Source organism: Conger conger, chromosome 16 (assembly GCF_963514075.1).
Source record: "Conger conger chromosome 16, fConCon1.1, whole genome shotgun sequence".
Taxonomy (NCBI): domain Eukaryota; kingdom Metazoa; phylum Chordata; class Actinopteri; order Anguilliformes; family Congridae; genus Conger; species Conger conger.
In genome coordinates this window covers 29,742,277-29,764,790 of record NC_083775.1, presented here as the reverse complement: position 1 = coordinate 29,764,790, position 22,514 = coordinate 29,742,277, and the positions used below count along the sequence as shown (strand labels likewise).

The 22,514-nt window shown below is 43.5% G+C and overlaps 1 protein-coding gene across 10 annotated transcripts; it reads left to right on the top strand.

Annotated features, from left to right (window-relative positions):
* Positions 1 to 546: 546 nt before the first annotated feature.
* Positions 547 to 21,773, top strand: LOC133114578 (ataxin-7-like protein 3). Of its 10 annotated transcripts, none has more exons than XM_061224089.1 (15): positions 547 to 794; positions 1,189 to 1,295; positions 1,961 to 2,035; positions 2,625 to 2,768; positions 5,591 to 5,723; positions 6,072 to 6,243; positions 8,128 to 8,225; positions 8,406 to 8,428; positions 8,945 to 8,990; positions 14,907 to 14,944; positions 15,068 to 15,136; positions 15,797 to 15,840; positions 17,306 to 17,380; positions 18,850 to 18,983; positions 19,923 to 21,773. In XM_061224089.1, the coding sequence occupies exons 4-15, from the start codon at positions 2,718 to 2,720 to the stop codon at positions 20,129 to 20,131; spliced, it is 1,092 nt and encodes a 363-aa protein (XP_061080073.1). In that variant the 5' UTR covers positions 547 to 794; positions 1,189 to 1,295; positions 1,961 to 2,035; positions 2,625 to 2,717; the 3' UTR covers positions 20,132 to 21,773. The 10 variants fall into 10 exon arrangements, with proteins under 10 accessions (XP_061080073.1, XP_061080074.1, XP_061080075.1 ...); XM_061224088.1 differs by lacking the exon at positions 547 to 794 and adding an exon at positions 1,404 to 1,433 and having other exon boundaries at positions 813 to 1,295; XM_061224087.1 differs by lacking the exon at positions 547 to 794 and adding an exon at positions 1,404 to 1,433 and having other exon boundaries at positions 813 to 1,295; positions 1,888 to 2,035.
* The last annotated feature ends 741 nt before the right edge of the window (positions 21,774 to 22,514 follow it).

Sequence of the window (22,514 nt, the reverse complement as noted above, 5' to 3'; positions counted from 1 at the left end):
TTCAAGATATAAAACCTTATTATATAAAGCATTTTTAAATGATTGCAAGCCACTGCTATTATTTTAATATACCAAAAAGGAGTAGCAGGATGCTAATAGTCTGAAACTTTTTTTTACACTTTGGGAGAATCTGAGATTGCATCGCTGTGGCAGACTGCATACAGTATAGTAGTCTTACCAGCCATCGGGAGCTTTTCAGAACATGCGATACTGCCTTTGGTACAATTTACCATCAAGCCAAGTAGGGGACAGACTTGGTAAAGCATGCATAATGTAACCAGGGTTCCACATGCATGAATAAACCCTACAGACAAGAATACATTTTGGGACAATTGAAGTCCGTTTTCAATTGTCCCAAAAGGTTTATAGAGCTAGAAAAAACAGCACTGATTTGGAACTAATCAGGCAGGACTTGCGTAACACATGCAACTTCATTGCAACATTTCATTGTAGTTATGTGGTTAAGGGGTTTAAATCTGGATTTTAAATTATGTCTAAGCTACTTTAAATTGTGCCATTATGACCACCAGGTAAAACCCAGCAAAGTACGATTTGCGTTATTAGCGTGTTCGAGGCTCATGATTGAATGTGACCAATTTGACGCAGTGTAGCGTTCCTTATAACAACACCTCACAGACTATTCCTATTTGGGAATAATCACACACCATAATTGCGTTTCTGTAACCGGACAATGATATCAAAACCACTGTCTTCTTTCTGTGGCCAGCACTGGCGACTTAACATCGACGGAGGGCGATTCCGCGACAGTTCTGAAGAAATATCCGCCTTTTCTCGTATGTGATTGGTTTAGACATATTGAACCTGCTATGCAATTTGTTCATTCACATGCCAATCAAATTGTTGCCGACGAGAGTAGGCTGTCCCGTGGCTTGGAATCTCTGTTTATGTTATTTTGCGAATTCCTGTTACTACTCATAAATACTTGGATATGCTGACAATTGATGGCGATGCCTCCTGTGTGATGAATGAGTATTCCGAGTATCATAACCTGGTTAGATCGTCTTGTTATCGCTGAGATATCGGAAGATTGACGATTGATTAGTGTTGTCTGGTGAAGGTAAAAATGGCAGCGTATTCTTAAAACATTTCTTACGAGTGCCTTTTAAAAACGAACAAATTATTTCAAAAGGGTCGTGGAACGGTGCTACCTGATGTTTTTACTTGTAGTATAGAATGTTTGAAAAGTGGGAGAAAGGCAGTCGATGAGATGGACAGATTCAGACGGAGCAGCGGTTATGCTCTATGAACGCCTGCCCTGGCCCAGTCAGGACTGGGTAAGTGTGTACACAGTGCAGGTAACAAAAAGCCTTCTTGTTACAATTGTGTCCGATTGCCCCCGATCGCTTTGAACTCACATAACCGTGTATCGCTCGTCTCCCCAGACGGAGCAATACCTGTTCTCCGTCGAAATCGTACGTATATTTCAATACTTAACGTGTGTAGCAAATGGCACAAACACTTCCCGTTTGGTTATTCGTACTGGTGATTTTGTTCTGCTTCCATCAGACCCGATGGGAACTGTTATGGCCGGATGTATGTAAATCATTATTTCACGTTTTGAAAGCTATCATGGTTGTTGGCGTTGGATCATAAACTCGTCAAGTCTAGCTTGAATGATAACGTTAAATAAGGAAATGATAGCTATACGGGGCTACGGACCAAAAATTCATATAGAAGGATATTAATACATTTGCCTTTAAAGCGACACAATTGTGACTGGCATAACACACTGTTTTCTCTCTCTTTCTCCCTTCATCCCAGTAACATTAAATTAATATATTTATTGCATCTACCTTTTCAGTTGTGCATGCGTTGGATATTATGGATACCGTTTGACATGTTTCTTTATTTTCACGCTATAACTAGGGCCAAATCACCACAATTAACCAAAGTGAGTTTGAAGGAAAGCAATTCAAACCTACGTGATTTGCATTAACAGAAAACAAAAGAAGAGGTTCCAGTTGATACCTCGTCTGAAAACCGTGTGTTGGTTCTGTCCTCCTGTGATATATATGTAAGTATTGACTTTGCCTCAGTTCACCCTTACTTCATTTTTCACACATTCATAGTTGAGGTCTAAGCACACTGTTAAACTTTGGTACTCGTCTGCCATTTCTGACATACGTTTTTGCATTACACTCATACATTTGATGACTTCTGAGCATATACATTACTTCTGAATGCACAATGCAGTTTTCTTAAATACTTTCCAATAACCAGTGACTGGGACCGGATCTCTGCAAATTCTTACCTGGCAGTGCTGACTTTGGGCCAAATTTGGCAGAGATCCTTTCTGGAATCACTGGCAATCTGGGTATTTTTTTGTGCGGGAATTTGAGCCACTGTAAAACAGATGCTCATGTTTGCAGAATAAAATATGCTTTTAATTGTTTCTGCGGACTACTAGAAGAGGTCAAGAAAGATCATAGGGATCATTCGATTACAAGTCAGACTACTTACTTCACTTGTACAAATGATCTCAGGCATAACCCCAGTCCTTCCACAACCCCTTTGGTTTGTTAGTTTTAGCAATGGCTGCACTTATAAAATAATTATTGTTTATTGAAACATTGCAATGGTCTTATTCTTTCTTTTTTTGACAGAGATCCTCCTGTTTCTGTTGTGTTTCCGGTAAGGTTTCACATTGCACTAGCTGAAATATGTAGACAGCTGTGCTTCCCCTTTAGTTCTCGCAAATGAAAATGGAGGATATGTCTCTGTCTGGCCTGGACAACACCAAGCTGGAGGTAAGAATGCAATTCCTAGAATACACAATTTTATTGCCTTTTAGTTCTGGGTTTTAGTAGCCTTGTTTGTCAGGATTATAATCCTACAGTGTTATGAGCCTGACCAGGCTGCTCATAACCTTACAGCTCGTAACTAGGGTCACCCTTTAAAAAAAAAAAAAGCAGTTTTCGCTCCTGCAGTTCAGTCATCCCTCAGCATGAGGGCAGTAGAGCTGTCTTTGACTGCAGGTGGTGGACTATATAACATTTCACCTCCACAGTCAGCCATGTTCGTCAGTCAGTTGCCACTTGATGGTGATTGACAGTAGTGTTCACACTAGTCACGTACTTCATTTGGTTCGGTTATTAGAACCACATACTTGAGCATATAATAAAATAAATATTGATGAGTTTCCACTGGGGATGGGCTAATGGGGGGGAGGGGGGATACAGTTGAATAAAACCGATGAACTGAAATTAAACGAACATGTAAAGTTTACAGTTGTTAGTTTTAAGCATGGTAAAATTCTTAACACTATTTGATATCATTACTTGGTTAAGCTTGATGTAAACCTGTCCATTTGAAGTGATGAATCTTATTGCATTGGCCAAGTTGTAACAGACACACAGTTGTTCTTTTAATGGTACATTTTCGAGATGTTTTCATGCCCAGAATCCCCTTAGTACCATTACAGTGCTGTTTTCTTGTGCTGATAAATTGTGCTTGAAGAGCTTTGGAACAACAGTTGTAAAATCATGCAATTGAATCAAGAGGCAGTTTTGCCAAACCAAGTGTGCACAATTGCTTGGGTTCAGAAACCCTAACTGTGTCAAGGGATTTGTGTGCTATTTAGGAAAAAGAAACACAGTTTATATGGGAGTGCATCAAGGTGTTAACATGCTTTTCTCTGCAACTGTTTTGAATGTCTGACGCTATGATTTGGTGTTTACACTGCAGTGTCTCTCACTGAGCCAGTGTTTGGTATAATTTCTTTGAGGACAGGTTGTTAAAAACACACGCTCATAATTTGCCCTCATTGTGCAATAACCATTTCCCGAGTTCCCTCCAACTGGTAGACCTCTCACTGACTGATAACTCCAAGCTGGAGGTGAGAATTTAATTTCTAGAATACACATTTCATTGCCTTTTAGTTCTGGGAACACTGAGCCAGTGTTTGGTACAATTTATTTATTTGTTCAGTGTTATTGCATGTTTCATGTATGCTGATCTCTGTTAACTAGCAGGCCATTTCAGTCCGACTCCAGGTCCACAAATCTGGAATAGAAACCGAAGTGCTTGGAAAGGAATGGGCCAAATAAGAGGCAACTGAAAAATTATTTAAAAAAGCAAACTCATTCATATCATCCAATATGAAAATAAAGAGACATTTTTAAACCAATAACCAATGGAATTTACTGTACATGCGTTCAAAGTGGGCCATTCAGGGTGCAGGCTGTAAATCCAGTGACCAACGGCAGTGATTGGGAATACGCTAAAGGTGGTGGTTGGCCAATGAGATCAAACTGATCGAACAGGGCCATGTTTTAAAATTTGAATAGAAATAATAGTGATACGTAATATCGGGAGGAAGGCTGTGTGTCAGTTAATGAAGAGATTGGCTCCCAAAGCAGAGGTACATAATATCTGCCATACAGATGCAATAATTGCTTGGGTTATTTTAAACACCAAACATAACATTAAAAAAATTATGAAAGGCATAAGATTCTGTATGATATATTCTGAGGCTATAGCATCACACAGACCTTTTCAGTTTGCATCCACAAAAATCATGAAGGTTGGAGAGCTATCATTATCTCCAAAGCAACAAATACAGGTTCCCCTAATTTGTCTTTCCTAAACCAGTAATTATGTGATGATTTATTCCAAAACCATGAATTATGTATGTGTTCGTATTCGGCATAATGCTTAATTGAACTTCATGAATGCATAGCTTATGCACACCCACACATACACGCACACACGCACACGCGCACACGCACACACACACACGCACACACACACACATGCACGCATGCACACACGCCTTGGCATACAGAAAGCCTGCACTGCCTTACTCATGAAACGAGAGCATTGCAATACAGCTCGTTGCTGTTCATGTTGCTTAGCAACGCTCACTCGCTATGCAGCTGAATGCCATATGTCGGAGACTTGGTTTGCCTCTGTGACCATGCGGCGCTGTCCCCAAAGCTACCGTGACAATTTATAGCTGCAAATGTCTAAAAACAAGGAATAATTATTGCTCATTCAACAGCTCCCGCCTGTCACTTTGGCCATTAGTAAGGGGTTTCCATCTTGACTGCTGGGTTGAGACAAAGGGTGGGCTATCAGTTGGAGGGAACTCGGGAAATGATTATTGCACAATTTGGGCAAGTTATGAGCGTGTGCTTTTAACAGGCTGTCCTCAGGACGGACGTCGATAGAATAGATATGTTGTAAAGTCCGCATCAAAAAATCGACGCATTCGCTGATTATCGATTTGTTTAATTTTGTTACATGACTGTGACAGCTTTGTCCAATTATTTACTGTGACGGCTTTGTTTAGAAGGGAGGAACCTGGAGTGTGTTAATATGGAGTGACTGAGTTATTATGGAGCACACACACAATACACACAATACACACAATATACACACACACACACACACACACACACACAATAAACACATACACACACACACACACACACACACACACACATCAGCCACCTTGGTGCTCCTGGAGTCCAGCACATCAGTGTAAATACATATACATAACCGAATGATGGTGCTCTTTGTCATATCTCCTGGCTGCCTTTGCCCTGACCGGTGCACTGTGGTCCCCCAGGCCTTAGCTCATGACATATACTCTGAGCTGGTGGAGGACGCCTGCTGGGGCCTGTGTTTTGAGGTGCACCGGGCCGTCAAGCAAGGTTACTTCTTCCTGGACGAGACGGATCAAGAAAGCATGAAAGACTTTGGTGAGCCCCCTCTCTTCGCTGCTGCCATTATGGGACTCTTGCACTCTTTCCTGATCTATCGTACTGTGTCGCTCACTCTCAATCTCTTTTTCACTCTCAAACTCTCTCTCCATCGCTCTTAGTCTATTTTGCACACTCTCTCAATCTCGCTCTCAGTCTCATTCTCTATTCCGGGCACTATTCTCCTCCCTTTGAGGATATGGAAGTATTTGAAAAAGATGTGGTATACATCTTGGATATAATCTGCTTTCTCCACAAATAAAATAAGTTGACTTTTACATGGCTAAGGTGAACACTGTTGCTGGAATGCTATGTCCATGTAAAACGCGGTTCATGTTTCCGGGGCAGAAATCGTGGACCAGCCCGGGGTGGACATATTCGGGCAGGTGTACAACCAGTGGAAGAACAAGGAGTGCGTGTGTCCCAACTGCAGCCGCAGCATCGCGGCCTCGCGCTTCGCCCCTCACCTGGAGAAGTGCCTGGGCATGGGCCGCAACAGCAGCCGCATCGCTAACCGCAGGTCAGCCTCCGCCCTCCCGTCCGCTCCGGTCCGCTCCGTGATTTAGTCATAACCCCCATAGCTTTCGCGACGACCCCCTCGCTTTAGTCATAACCCCCTAGCTTCAGTAACAGCCACCTAGCTTTAGCTACAACCCCGTAGCTTTAGCAACAACCCCCGTAGCTTTCGCGACAACCCCCTAGCTTTAGCGACAACCCCCTTGCTTTAGCGACAACCCCCTAGCTTTAGCGACAACCCCCTAGCTTTAACGACAACCCCCTAGCTTTAGCGACAACCCCCTAGCTTTAGCATCAACCCCCTCTCATTAGCTACAGCCCCCCTAGCCTTAATGATAAGCCCCTAGCTGTAGCTAAAACCCTCTTGCTTTAGTGATAACCCCCTAGCTTTAGCAACAAACCCCCAGCTTTAGGTAGATGAATCATTTTATCTATATCTCGCTTTTTTGAGACGCTCAAAGTGCTTTGCTGCAATGAGGGGGAAACTCGCCTCAACCTGGAGATGGAAAGAACCATGTTTTTGGCAATTGAATCAGGGGATGATTAGGTGGCAGGTTGAAAGAGCCGGGTTGGGAATATAACCAGGACACGCTTTACAATCACGCTTCCCCCTCAGGTCTCAAATAAGATTAGAACCAACCAAAGTGTGACAACGCTCCTGGAATCCTCTATGTTCTCAATAATAGCACAGTCTGAAATGAATTACAGGAGAAAGTTTGCTGTGACAGTGGAAACAAACCGTATCTGCTTTTCCCAGTTTGCCTCTCGATGACAGAGAGATTAAATTGGCTCGCCCTGAAAATAAGGCTGCAGGTATTTTTCCATTTACATGAAAATATTTCACACATGGAATGCTGCCAAACTGCTTTGCTGGAAAATGTATCATCATTTAGTGGAAGTCCCCAGGATCAGCATATAGCTGCTTATGTGACTGAATCAGTGAAATACTTTTAGGATGGCGCTCCTCCTTGCCTCAAACACAAAATTTCCGTGTCAGCAGTACTTTATCGACATAATACATATTGTGTACTGCTTTGAGCACACATGTTACTGTGAAATTGTATTGTATTTTCTCAGTGAAGGACAATATCAGTTTACAAGGAATGACGACGTGTAGCCAATGATGAAAAAAATTAAATATAATCAATAAACTATTTTGTAGTTGGGTCGTAACAGAAGACTGACTAATAATAATTGATAGCATTAATATTTCGTCTTTACAGCACTTTACAGTGAGGGGGGGTTGGAGTAGACGCCACCATATGTAGCACCTGATCAGTGGCGGCCATTTTGTGTCACACTCACCGCATATTAGCATTGGTGGAGTGGGAGGGGATAATTGAGCCAGCTGAACTGGGGGTCAGGAGGAGGCATGTTGAGAGGCAGTTTCATACTTTGGTGAGCGAAATACAGTGCGTAATTGTTTTGGATTCAAATACTTTTCCACTGAGCTTGTTTGGTGTATTGGATGCTATGAAACTGCATTGTTGGCTCAATTGCACCAGGCAAGTTCAATCAAGTATTTGAATCCAAAACAATTGCTTTTTAGACCCAGGTCTGCTCCCAACTAGGATCTACAGTATCTCTGTAGCAGAGAGATTGGGCTCGTCTAAATGGTGGTGATGCTGTCTGTTCAGAGGTGGATCCTTTTCCGTTACCTGAGTTTCGTTGCTTGTCTCTCTCTCTCGCTCTCTCTCGCTCTCTCTCTCTCGCTCTCTCTCGCGCTCGCTCTCACTCTCTCTCTCTCTCTCTCTCTCTGGCTCTCTCGCTCTCGCTCTCGCTCTCTCGCTCTCTCGCTCTCGCTCTCGCTCTCTCGCTCTCGCTCTCTTGCTCTCTTGCTCTCTCTCGCTCTCCTCAATCACACTCTTTCCCCCTTCTGCCACCACAGGATAGCCAGCAGCAACAATATGAGCAAGTCGGAGAGCGACCAGGAGGACAACGATGACATCAACGATAACGACTGGTCATACGGGGCGGAAAAGAAAGGTGAGGCCTACTCACAGTGCAGCTGCTGGCTCCCATTGGTCCAGAGCTCACAGTCCCACACCTGCCACACATTTCTGACCAATGAAGGGAAGCGTCAATGCCGTTTGCAATCTCTTGTTTCTTGCCTTCAGACCTGACTCCTAACTATGTCTCCAACCGTTCTCTCTTTTTATCTTGCAGCTAAGAAGAGAAAGTCAGACAAGGTATTTTTACATTCTTTGAAACAACCCATATAATTTGGTAAGTTTACTTTGCAGTTAACCTGGTCACATGCTTTGTGTAGTTGGCATGTTATTTAGACCTGGGTTGAGTGCTCTTACCATAATGTTGTTCCCTCTGTGGAGCTGCATAAGTCCCATGAAATTCAATTGCATGAAGGGCATATTATAAATGAAGTTATTATGATGATATTATCATTATTATTATTTTGGGACATAACTGACATTTCACCTAATTGAATGTGTTGCAAATCTAAGCCTCCATCTGTCATGGTGCACTATTTTAAAGGACCTTTTAAAGGATGCGCCACTATTGACCCTGTGTACTTTTGAACTCCACGCCAATGTTGGATAATGAAAGCCATCAATAACTACTGCAGCCATCTTAGCGTGTTTGTACAGCTCATATGTCCAGGCTCTCTGCATGATACATGAATGGGGGCTCTCTCGGGTATTAAAACTAAGGAGGTAACAATAGATTAACTGTCTTTTTAACTCTAGAATCCAAATTCGCCCAGAAGATCGAAATCTTTGAAGCATAAAAACGGTGAGTCGAGATCTGATTGGCCCACTCCATGTAAACGACGTGGGCTGATCGAGTGCAGAAACCTCATAGCATTTACCTTGCATTAAAGCCAAATATATTCATTCCACAATATCATCTGTGTGGGGGAGTTTGAGTCCGTTTGGCATTATTTTATTGAACAAAAGGATGCCCTTTAAAAGGTATATTCATGAAATAACTGATGAATGGAGCGGTGAGTGTAGGAGTGCAGTTTACTGGAGGGTTCTTGTGTTATTGGCTGTAAGTACCTGCGAAGTAGTAGTACATTCCAGTGTTATAACCACCCTCTGTGTGAGCTTTGTTATGTCAACCATTTTATTTTTGGGCTTTCCATCAGAAATCAATCACTTGCTGACCTTGATTACATTCCCCCCCCCCCCCCCCCCATACATTAACCTATATGACGATATGGTTCTCTTATTATTGGTAGGCTTACAAAGAAATGTGCTCCACAATTTCAAAACGGTTGGTGCGAAATAAATCTGCAAATGTATTTATCTATTAACCTTAAAATCTACCTTAATTTGCAGAAAATGTGTAAACTGATTAAAAAAATTATTTATTAATATGTTAATGAATTATAATGTTATAGGGGAGAAATTTCTTTACATCTCCTGGTGTGTTGGTGTATTTGGTGGTTAGGTCAGGCTCACACATGAACCCTTAATGTTGAAATACAGGGATTGGGACACTCCCAAGAAATGCATTTTGGATACACCTGTCCCCCATTAAACTGGGCAGGTGATAATACGCTTGCTTGAGGTGACTCCTCCTCCTCTAAGAAACTATTATTTGATTATCAACAAATGAGAAGAGGAATTCGCTGTTCTTATTTATTTTGTGGGTAGTTACTGTGATAACACTTATTTTAAAGGATTAGAAGAGGCATTTCATTCACGTATCAAAACAAGATATAGATTCATTCACAAAGTGTCTTCTTGCTTTGTCAGCATGACATCATGAAAATGCAGACTCCATATTAAAAGCAGCTGAAGGATGAGCTCCTGCAAAAAAAAGTCTTGCTGGTTTTGGGATTTTGATTTTGCTGATAAATCCAGGATGAAGCAAAATCTGGAACATTGGAGGGACAGTGAGGGAAACTCACGATATGTTTCATATGCTGCAATATCAGAATGCCTGACCCACAACACCACTGCCATCTGTCTCTTTAGGTGGCATGTCATTCCTTGAAAGAAAGATTGGAAAACGTCTGAGGAAAGTGTTCTACCTCACAGGTAGTTGTGCAATGCAGTGCAGTACAAAACTGCAAAGCCTTCCGCAAACTATGCTTCCACTTTGGTGTGTAGTAGAGTGGAGCTTCTTTGAAATGGCTCATGGCAGTTGACCATGTAATTGTGTTAGGGGATTGACAAAATGTCTGGCAGCTCAAGGTAATTTACAATGCCCATTTCAGGACCAAATACAGACTTCACATCAATTGTATACCTCTTTGCAGCAGGGGATATTGTCCTTAGCAATGTAATTCTTCCCAATGGCTTATTGAGAGCAAAATTCTGAAGCCGTTTCAGTCAGGTAAGAAGTTTACCAGGCGCTAGGATTCTTCAACCTTTCAACCCATTTCCAGCATGAAGATCATGGCAAGGCAGTTGTTCTATGCAACGACTCAGACCAATCAGAGTTGAAGACGATGTCCTGACTTTTGAATTAAATTCATTTCTGAGTCTTTCCCTAGGCATCCTGATGAAACTAGTAGTTGATTTGGCCAATATGCTCACGGTTCAGCAACAGGCAGAACTTGGTGTCTAAGTCCAAATGAGATGAGCAAAGCATCATCTGCCCTTCACCAGTGGCTTCTCAATAAAAAGTAAAGGTCTTAACACCTTCACATGGCTTTACACTACACACGTTTATGCTGACTTGGGCTTCCTTGTTATGTATTTTCATTTTAATTAGTTTTTCAGTCATGGCGAAAAACAAATGGGAAAACTTAAGTAATATGTGAGGTGAAAAAGAAAATCATAGGCAACTAGGGACCCCATATACTCTGAAATTTGCTGTTGCTCAACCAATAGCAAGCCCAGCAGGAAAACTTCAGGAGATGTGAAGAAGTGTCTACCCTATAACATATTAATGAAATGAAATCAAAGTTTACGTGTTTTCTTCCATGAAGGTTGAAGGACAAAAATAACCTAATTTTCATATTTATTTATTTTGGACCAAAAGTATTGAAATTATTGGTAACCTTGTTTATAAGCCTTCCAATAATAAGAGAACCGTACTGTTATGTTTATCTTTTTTAAGAAGAGGCATTTCTTTAGGTAGGGTGGGGGTCTAATGGTCAACTTTGAGGGGCCCTGTCTCCTGAATGGTTGGTCATTCTGGGTAATGAAACCATATTCTAACACTCTTGTATACATTCATGTATAAAAAAAAAAAGAAAAAGAAATGGTAAAATCTTAAGGGTGTGGTTCAAAAACGGATTGATTTATGATGGAATGCAGATTTTTATACTGAGACCCTGGTTTCCATCACCTGTGTGTCTGTGGCCATGTGCTTGTGCCTGCATGTGTATGTGTGTATGTGTCTATGTGTGTGAGTAAGCAGGTGTATGTGGAACAGAGTGTGCAAGCACGTGTGAGTGTGAGTGTGTGTGCACAAGGAAGAACGAACACGCACACGCTGGACTCAACTGACTGTCTCGTCATTGCAACTTTGTTGGCTTCCAGGCGGTGTGTGGTTTCAGGAAGCCCCTGAGCGCTGTTGAGAGAGACAGACAGAGAGAGAGAGAGCTCGTTTCTTCAGTGACCGTGGCTCAGGAGGGGCCTGATGAGGCCCGATCCACACCAGAATAGGGTCATGGGTCAGGTGCAAAAGGAGCCTGGGAAGGTTCCCTGGTTTCTGGGAGCTTGAAACGGAAGTGAACACCTCCTCTTGGAATTTCCTCCATGCGTGAGGAACCAGGCGAAAGCATCCAGGGAGTTGCACTCTTGTCTCTTTCATAAAAACAGACCGGCATACCTGGCTGGCAGGCATTTCCAGAACTTTCTCTGGAAAGTTGTTTGAAGACTGCGGTTCTTTTTAGATGAACTGCTAACAGAAGTTGTTTCAGATGTTCCCCGGCATGTAGATTTAGGTTGGTTCTGTATGGACTGGTTTATCATGGCAAGATGGAAGAGTTGACCAACTTTTAGGGAACAGGTTGAACCACTGTTGGTGCCACAGTCTGCTCAAACCCAGATTCCTTGTTCCAATCTTTAGTAAAGAACCAAAGAAAGAATCACCTTTTTGTTTGTTTTGCCACCACATTTATCTTTCATTTCAGCCATCATCCACAGTCACTGCGGTCTCGAAAGTGTCCTTAAATGTGATGCTCAATATTGACAACAATACTGACAAGTATATTACCTGTGCATATGTAGCTTTTGAGACAAAACTATGGTATGATGAAGAACATAATCACATGTAATGATTTTTTAATTTTTTTAATAAAATGACTTTCACTCTTATGCATGTACTGTACGCTTGAGTTGAAATCAATGGATGATGACAGAAATGGTTGCTCCTTTACATAGACATGGGAGGTGACAACATCGTCATCATCTATTGATTTCAACTCAAGCGACTACTACTCTTGTGACATTTTGGTATTTCAGTCGTATACTTGATTGTTGGTATGATTTGTCCTTTTTGTTACTGTATCCCATTTTTGTACTGTAAGTGGCTGCATGTTTCATTGTGTTCTTATCGTGTGACTGTTTTTAGTAAGGGGTTGTGTGTTCCATCATTGTGTTCTGACTGAGAGTGTGAATATTTTGTATTTGGAAGAACAGGGAATAAATGCAATGCTGCTACCTTTTTCCTTGGAGTGCCTAAATTCTGACAGGAACCACCAAACCTCCCACCCCTCAAATCATAAGTACCCTCAGCTGAATTCCCATGCCTGCAAGACTGCCATTTTGTAATTTTATGATAAGACAATATCCAGTTAGCTGGTTGCTCCATAGCCTCACATCATTGTCATAATCCCACGGAACATGTTGATGTTTGCGAGATGGAGTGGATTTGATTTGCCAATAAACCTATGGACATTGCCTCTGATGACTCACATTATTTTGTGGGGCTCCCATTGGAGGCAGCAGCTGAAGCAAACTCTGACATTGTATGTAGGACAAAGTCTAACGTAACACCGGCTGACCCCCACTAAAGCCAGTCAGATTGCAGGACAATAATCTCATGAGCTGCACGTTCTTTCAGCTCTTCCTGGGATAAAGGTCTCAGAATATTTTCTCAGAAAAAAAAAAAGAACAAGCACTTGTTTTACTCTTTTTGGGGAGGTCAGAATAAGGTTCTTCCACTGTCACTCTGCCATTGTGAGGTTGAATTGACATTCCAAGATTAAGTATTAAGGTTTTATTTCACTCTAGTGCCATCTTGTAACATACAGGTTCACTGTTTTGGCCTGCATAATCCAACTGACATTTCTTTACCTTTGGTATGATGTTAAGATGGGGTCCGATTTGACAAGCCATACTTAATTAATCCCGAGCAGAAATGATCTCTCATGAGTGATGCTATTCACATTTTTAAAATGATATTCATTAGCGTACATAATTATAAATCCTTAATGCGGAAACGAAGGGCAACCCTCCATTAAACTTCCTACCATGTGGTTTTGGAGAGGGCATTTCATTTAAATTCGAGTGCATTATTATACCAGACTACACCATCCATTTCCATGGCAGTTTCTTTTGAAGCAGAGTCGCTGTGTATTCTGAAGGTAGCAGCTCTTTTGTCTAGTAGAGGTCGCTACATTTGCTGCCCCCTTTTTAAGTCATTAAAAGGTGACTTTTCTCACCTCTTAATGGGGCCACAATTAAAGCACAAATTCCCAAGGACTAGATTCTTTGACATAACTGACCCATTTAAAGGCTTTAGTAACAAAGTTGGCTTACTGAACATTGAATAAAGTTAGGTGCATGAAGTTTCAGAAACGGGTAGACATTTACATATTGACTCATATATGATGCTCTGAGTCTATTCTGTTATAAAAATGGAAGGGTAGAACAGGTAATGTGGGTAATGAATGTGCCCAATATGAAAAAGACTTGGCAATAGATTAAGCTCTTGATTGGTTCTTGGCATTCAGCTTATGCCTTAACAAAGGTGAGCTGCATGTGTATCCATGGATATCCTTGGATTATACAAATTTGTCAGTCATTTAGGACAATGTGTTTGTAATTAGTCGCCACATCATGACTGTTGAAGAGATGCCATAGTCAACACAAGTTGACAGCTCTCCAGCGTGCTAGAGGTGGCTGTGAAGGGATTTGGGTGATATGCTTAAAGCTTTAAAAGGACTCACAAGTGGATTATAGAGGCAGTTCTGTGCTGTAAACACAGCCGGAGACGGCTCTTCTCCACGAAATATCACCCATTACACAAAATTCAATACCAATAATGTGCCCGCTGATATCGCTGCTAGACATATTTTCAAGTAAATTACCTTTCCTGCATGACCAATTTTCCCATTTCCTCTGGATGTGACCTGTGGGCTATGTTTCTGCCATAAGGACTGCGGCCAGTGTGAGTTATGTTGACCTAGCGTTTGACAATTTGGGAGAAAGCAAAGTACCTGTAGCTAAGGGTGATAAAGAAGACAACATTGTTTCTCTCTAATGGAGGCAGCTGTTGAAACTATGCCTTTTTTTGTAAGCAGAGGCAAGCAGAACTCCTGAAATGTTGCTTTTTGAAAATGATGCAAAGACAGAACCATGATCTACTGGGGCTTTCCTAACCACATAAGTCTTTGTAATGGCAAGCTGTCACCGTTTAACCACATAAGTCTTTGTAATGGCAAGCTGTCACCGTGTGTCTGCTTTGGAGCATGCCCAGTACCCCTGACATTACCTGCAGTTAATATAGTCTCTTCTCATACAGGAGAGCACAGTAGTGGCGTCACCTCCGATCCTTACAAGGTAACCACCATTCTCCATGCAGTTTGCATATATCTGTACCAATTTACCAATGCTCTTCAGCCATCTAAAGCTGGTGTTTCTGTGAACACACTGTTGAACTGACACTCTTGTTTTCCCTGGCAGTACAACTATAACTCTGGCATCAGCTACGAAACCTTGGGCCCAGAAGAGCTGAGGTCGCTGTTGACAACGGTGAGGACTAACCTGGTATCATTCATCAGTAAATCTTCCATCACATTATCAGTACTTCATCCCCAGCTTGTCAATAGCATTGTACTGGGCTGTTGGCTTTCTTCATCGGAGGTCAACACTTGACCCAAGGCCTTGACTTCCCAGGTCTCGAAAAGCAGCTGCGTGCCTCTTTTTAAAAATCTTTCTTTTCTCAGTCTACACTGCCTCAGTTTATTGTGTGTATGCTATTTGGTCTTTACGTGTGGTTTGAGAGCTGGAAAACTTCACATTTCTGGACTACCATTGGGTACCCCTGGCTAGAAGTTATCTTCCATTGCTCTGAAGTGCTGGTAACCCCAATCTCTGTGGACCACTTAAGAATTCTGTTTGCTGCAGTCTTTAAACACTCCAGAGGAGAACCTCTGGTTGGCTTCCTTCAACCACAGTCTGCAGTATTTTAGGGGCATATCCGGCTACTTTTTAGTGTTTGAGGCACGCGTTGGCTTTCTGTGCGCTAGTTTATAAGAGCCGCAACGTATTTTCTGTCTCCATAATCACAGACCGAATAAAAAAGTATTTTCCTTTCCTCCCGCTGCATTCAAGCCTGTCTTTCTGCGACGGGCACTGCCACTCTGGCGATTTCGGGTTGTGTAACGGGTGTCTGCTGTTCTGTTTCTCCAGCAATGCGGGGTTGTGTCAGAACATACGAAGAAGATGTGTACACGGTAAGGACCCAACCGCTGAGAACCACCTGCTGCCGTTGTCGAGCCAACGAGGAGCGACGAGTTTAACACGCCCGGAACAACACGGGCGCACGTACCCCCCGGTTTTTTAACATCGCCGGAGTCCTGCTCAGTGAAATCGCTCTCTGATTCAGGAGAGCAGGTGCATAGGGGAATGAACCCTTGACCCCAGATGGCCTGGAGGTTGCCAGTTCAGATCTATGCTGTACCTCTCGCCAACGGCGCGCTTGAGAGCGGTCAGTAAGTCCTGTGTCCGTCCTCCAGCTGACACCGGTACCCGGGCTGTAGTGATTCAGTGGTTTGGCGACTGCCCACTTCGTGATACATCTCGGGCACACTTCCATCGGTGTGCAGATGCTTTAGACCCGTGGTCTCCAACCCTGGTCCTGGAGAGCTACAGGGTCTGCTATTTTTCGTTGTTACACTGCTCTGAATCAATCAATTAGACAGTTGACTCACCCCACCTGGTTACCTGGGTCTCAACAGGGTGCTGATTTTAAGGTGAAAACAAAAATCAGACCCAGTAGCTCCCCAGGACCAGGGTTGGAGACCACTGCTTTAGACTGTGGACTGTGCATCAATGAGTTTAAGGTTTTGGGGTTTTGTTTGGAGACACGGTAACTTCACCTGCTACAAATGTTGAAGTGGTATTGTCTGGTTCAGACAATCAGTTGGGTACACAAGTGGCAAAGTTTTGTTGATTTCTATTTTTTAAACAAGCCAAATGCTCCTGAAAAAATGCACGCAGTAGAACCTCAGAGAACCGGACATGTCGGGAATGAAGGTCGCTCGGAACTCGGAAATATTTGTTACTCTGAAAGTGACGTTGAAATACATCAATATTAGGAAATTCATATTTATTTCAGTTCAGTTCATTTTGAGTCATAATAGATGAATAACAGTTACTATTATATATATTACAAACAATAGGCTAAACTTCTAATCTTGTAAACAAATCAGTATAGTGATATTGGCAAAGCAACAACATTTTGCACCAATGGTAAGTGAAAGTCATCTGTGTGAAGCAACCTTTGCTGGAATTTAAATAACAGCCCAACAGCAAATTTAGTCCTGGTCCTTTCCTTGTAGGCTACTCTTTAGCAACAGCCGTTGTTGCCCATAATTTTATATTCATCTTCTACCTCCGATTCCATACCGTTTCAGTTGACCGGACATTTCAGTTTTCCAAGTTTTGGATCTCTGTGCTTCTACTGTATCAGAATTGTTTCAATGCTATATTTTAATTGGCTGTTTTCTAACATTCTGAGTTTCTGGTGCAAAACTCTTTCAGGGGGATGGGGCTGTCAATGGGATGACAGCCGCACCCCTTCCCCTTCCCTGCCCAGGTCAGGGGTAGGGGGTGAGGGTGCTTCAGGGGCTGTGGTTTCAGTAGTGTTTTGGGCAGCTGTTCTCAGGTGGGGGCGGTTAATGCCACGTTGTGTCCCAGCAGGTCACTGCGGTGTCCCCAGCACACGGACGAACAGAGGAGGACCGTCCGGGTGTTCCTCTCGGGGCCGTCCGCGTGAGTGCCCCGCCCCCACATCCACCCCTCACCTGCTGGTGACATCACAGCTGGTGACATCACAGCTATCTCTGTAAGCAGGGATGGGCAGCAGACACAACGTGGATGTGAAAAGCGCATTTCGGTTCCGTGGGGTACAATCTATCCATGTACGCTAACGAGCGAAATTGGGGGAAAGTAATTCCATTCTGACCAGATGAAGGTTCAAACCCTGCTCATCCCTGTGTTGATGTCCATTGAACAGTCTCCAAACTGCACAGTTCACTGAGTGTCCACGCTATTTCCTTTCTTTAATTTCTTTTGTTTTTTTTGTTTTGGAAAATAAATATTATTTTGTCATGGAAGTTTCTTCTCCCCCTGTACACATGTATTGGATGGAAGGGGGTGTTTGAGAGTTCCCAGGCCAACAGCCTGAGGGTACTGTACTATGTCAATAGGAGGAAAGGACTGGACACAGTTCTTACTGATATTATCCCATGCTGATCATTTCTACCTATCCAAAGGGCTGCATTTAGAAAAACCTCACCTTGTGGTGCTGGTTTCGGCTACTGTTATCAACCTCAGCTGCCTTTATAAGGACTCCAAGCCGCAAAAAGGGTTCCATGAGACATGTGACCTATTGTCTATTACCAGTGCTTTAGCTGTGTGCAAGGTCTCACTGCACCCAATGGCCTCGGACCATAGCCTGAATGCATTGAAACATCCAACTCCATATCTCCTCCTCACAAAGCCTGTTTGTGTGCATCGTTTTATTGTGTGTTCTCATTACTTTGTGTGATAATACAGAAAGTCTGTTCGTCTGGGTGAAACATGTCATGGTTCCAAATATTGATCCTTGTGGTACACCTACTTGACCTCTGGATTCTTCAGTCAACTGCTAATGCCATTTTGGCAATTTGATTCTTTGATTCTTCCCGAAACTTTGAGTAAAGCATGTTCCACATTTGTTTCTTAAAAATCCTTTGGCATTTGCTGAAATTAAGGTAAATGATAAACCCTGGGAAAAGATTCTGTCTCATTTTCGGGAGAGATTCTTCCAGTTTTGCTTTAGGGACAGGCACTGCCCCTGCTTTAGGGAGAGATTCTTCTGGTAATTCTTTAGGGAGAGGTTCTGCTGGTCTTGCTTTTGGGAGAGATACTGCTGGTCTTGCTTTAGGGCGAGGCATACACGGTCTTGCTTTATGGTGAGGTACTGACGGTCTTGTTTGAGAGAGAGGTACTATTGGTCTTGATTTGGGGAGAGGCACTGATTGTCTTGCTTTCGGAAGAGGTACTGGTCATCTTCCTTTCGGGCAAGGTACTGGTAATCTTGCTTTAGGAAGAGATACTAGTCATCTCGCTTTAGGCCAAGATAGTGCTGGTCCTGCTTTATTGTGAGGATCTAAAGCAGGTCTTGCTTTATGGTGAGGTTTGCAGGTGGTGTAGTTCTCGCGGCTATTATGGTTGTGAACCTTGGTTTCTGTTTGCAGGTCAACACTACCTGACCCAGACGCAGTGGCGGAGAGCGAGGGCTTCGATGCCTCAGATGGGCAGTCTCTGATTGGCCGGCTGCAGTGGGACGGGTCGGACATCTCTCCCTCTGACTCCGCCTCCTCAAAAGCAAGTGAGTCACAGCAGATTCCCCTTGGAGGAAGTGATGTCACGCATGCACACATTTGAAAAACCCCTTAATTGTGCCACTGAAGATCACGGAATGAATGGGGGACCCTTATGCTTGGGATATCTGGATTTGTATTCTGCACTGCCTACCACTGGAAAAAGAGGTACTTTTGTAAATGATTAACTGATTAGGGGCTAGTTCTATGAAAGGGTGGTCCAGTAGACATGCTTGCTCTTCTTATTTACCAGGAAGATGCATTTATACCTTACAAAACTATATAATTCTGCATATTTACTATTTCATTGATGGATTCAGCTTGAAATATTTTACAGAATTAATTTTAAATGTTTACTAAAGGGAAACCCCATCTTCACCCCAGGGAGGCTACATTCTGCTTCAGGCACAGTTTCTTTTCTGCTTATTTCACTGCTTATTCAAATTGTTGCAGGACTATACCATTACTGCCACCTTATTTTTTATAGTTTAATTCGCCTTTACAGCTCATCCCAGGTCTATTTCACAAGCGCAACCTGGCAAGAAGTTAGCGATACATACTGGTACACACAAGAGAATATTCAGAAATTAGGACATTCACTCAAAGTGGCAGTTTAGGGAAACCAAACTGTCCAATCCAATTCCTGTCTCCAAATTATTCCAGGACCACGGGGTATTTATAACAGAAATGCACTGACACTGAAGATAAAGAGATTGTGGATATAGGCTGTAAAGTGAATTGAGATTTCTCAGAGTATGCTGAAGTCTTGTGCTGGTTCCACGGCTGGTTTTTTAAGTGTCCAGGTGAACTTTTGTCCTACATTTAATTAATCCCCCCCCCCCTCTCCTTTTCAGTTACCTGAGTTTTGTTGCTTGTCTAACTCCCTCTCTCTCTCCCTCCCCCTCCGCCTCCCCCTCTCTCTCTCTGTCTCTCTCTCTCTCTCTCAGGCACTAATAACTCAGACTCCAAGAGGCCCAAGAAGAAGAAGAAGCCATCACTAGGCCTGGGCAGTGGCGGGGGAGGAGGGGGCGGGGCCAGCAGCGGAGGAGGCGGGGCCAGCGGCAGCTCGCAGGGAAGCCTGAGCCTGTCCAATCGCAAGAAGAAGCCCAAGCTGCCGGCTCCTCCCACCCCCAGCATCTACGACGACCTGAACTAGCAGGCGTGCGTTCCTCCTGCCTGCCAACCCTGCCCCTCCCCCCGCACCGGTCCCCTGTCGCACATCGACCAGGCGGGGCCGCACCCTTCTTGTGTGGTGGTCACCCCCATTCTGGAGATGAGTCTCCATTTTTATCACAGTCTGCTGGCTCCCAGCTTGCGCCCTACAGACATCGCACCACACGGCTTGGAGCCTCACCACACAGCCAGAAGAACAGGCACTGGGGTGGGGGGGAATGGCGTCCTATCGCCATCGACCCGGCCCGCCCAGACCGGCAAGAGTGTACTGGGATCTGGACAGTGAGTGTGCAAATAGATATATTCTGCACAGCCAGTGTGCTAATGCCGGTGCATCAATGAGCATTCATCCACACTTTCAGAGCAGGGTCTGTCCGTGCTTTGCGTTTGTATACACATGGTGTGCGTCTCCTATCTTGTGATGTTACCCTACCCAGTCAGTCAAAAAAATCCATTGAATATTCAGTGGAACTGAGCTGGGGTTAACTTTGTACATTTGATCCTGAAAATTCAGACAGTAGGCACTTCTCTTTCCGATCACATGACCTTAGTCACAGGACCAACCGGCTGTTTTCGCTCCTTTCGAAGCCGGAGATTTCACCGCGTGTCATTGCGTACGTGCGCGTGTCTCCGTGTGTGAGAGCTTGGGTGGGATCTATATTTACAGCTCACGTACGTGGGCGTATTTGTGCGCAGTGAGGAAGTGTCGATTGGCCGCGCGTGTGACGGGTGAGGCCGTGTGCTAGTACTGCTGCATGAGTGCTTGTGATGTGCTGTTCTGTGGCTCAGGCGAATGTTATAGCGTGCCACCGGCCTTGCGTGATGTCACGGAACTATGGAGCTGCACAGTCACCTTTGCTTCCTACTGCAAGATTAATGCTACAAACCGTCTGTAACGAGGCAACAAGTTCACACGAGCCGCACGTTAAGAGCTTCTCCATGCGCGAAAGGACCAGTGTTCGCGTGCGGAAGGTGCTGGAATTGGAATGCTGTACACCTTTGGCGCCGTACCTCAAGAAGCTTTATTTGGCGAGTAGGCCAGAGTAAGTTCTTGACGGAATCACCACCTGGACTTTCACGTTCACGAAGAAGGAAGAAGATGGCTCCAGGCTTTGTTCACTCTTTCTGCTGGTGTGGGCGCAGTGTCGCGAGTTTGCGTGTTCAAATGTGCTCCGCGTTTGGAGTGGGGGAATGTGGAGAAATCCGAAAACCCATGAGGAATGGGAATGTGACAGTATGTATGGCATGTCAAGGGATATATTTGAATGATAGGATGATGGAGGAAGCTTGAGTAATCTGTATGTGTGTGCCCTTGTAGGTGAGAGTATGTGTCTGTGTGTTTGTATATAAGACAGTATGTCTGTTTGTGTGTGTGTGTACAGCTCACTATAATGTCTAGAGTTTCCTTCACTTCACAGTGGTCTCGGTCAGTACAGGGGTGCTGGTAATAATAGGAAAAAGACCCCCCAAAAGAGAAGAGATATATTTTTTCATGCTCATGCATCTGTGTGCATGCATTTATTGTATATGAATTATCATGATGTACAGAAATGTTTTTTTGTTGTCTCAACATGTAAAGTACTGTGGCTGCCTTTTTGACTGAATAAATTCAAGTGGCATTTAGATTTTTGGTTGTCGCTGTCATTTGTTCTGCTTATAAAGGAGGCAGAGACATACCTTATTACCCTAGTTACAGACAGTACTACAAGACCAGTGACTACATTACATTACATTGCGGGCATTTAGCAGACGCTCTTATCCGGAGTGGCATACAATGAAGTGCAAATCAAACCCAGGGACAAGTGCGATGAGGACCCTAGAGGAAAGTACAGTTCCGAGTCCTAGCACAATCACATAGATTTCCCCCACAGGCAGTGCTATGTATACAGTAATTACCTCCACCAAGGAGTATATATACGAAAAGGGCCATTCTGCTCTGATCGCAAAGCTCACCTTTTCCAACCTCTGGGAGGAAAGTGTACCTAATGCTTAATGGTGTCCGTCTATCTGCCCTTGACAGGCATATCGGGAAAAGTAATGACCAGATGGCCATTCAATTTCCTGTGCACATTCATCCTCCTAACAGGAAGGAACCTATTAATTTTGGCGAGCCCATGACCTTTCATCTAGCACCACCATCACTTTCAATTTGTGTTTTTACACGTCTGGAAAAGAAATGGCCACATTGCCGTGAGATTTGCTGTTCACGTTCATGTTCGCAAGAGGAAGAAACCTCTTGATTTTGGTAACCGCACGACCTTTCTTCGGATGCCACCATCAGGGCAAACATCTCTCGAAACATTATAATAACTGACTTGCCATTTGCGCTGCGCATTCATGTGAGGGGAGATCATTGTGCCTTGACT

Excerpts from the sequence above, each read along its gene's own strand:
- LOC133114578 (XM_061224089.1), top strand. The coding sequence starts at position 2,718 with ATGAAAATGGAGGATATGTCTCTGTCTGGCCTGGACAACACCAAGCTG. Across the intron at positions 5,724-6,071 it reads AGAAAGCATGAAAGACTTTG|AAATCGTGGACCAGCCCGGG; the intron begins GTGAGCCCCCTC and ends TTTCCGGGGCAG. Across the intron at positions 17,381-18,849 it reads TTCCTCTCGGGGCCGTCCGC|GTCAACACTACCTGACCCAG; the intron begins GTGAGTGCCCCG and ends TTCTGTTTGCAG.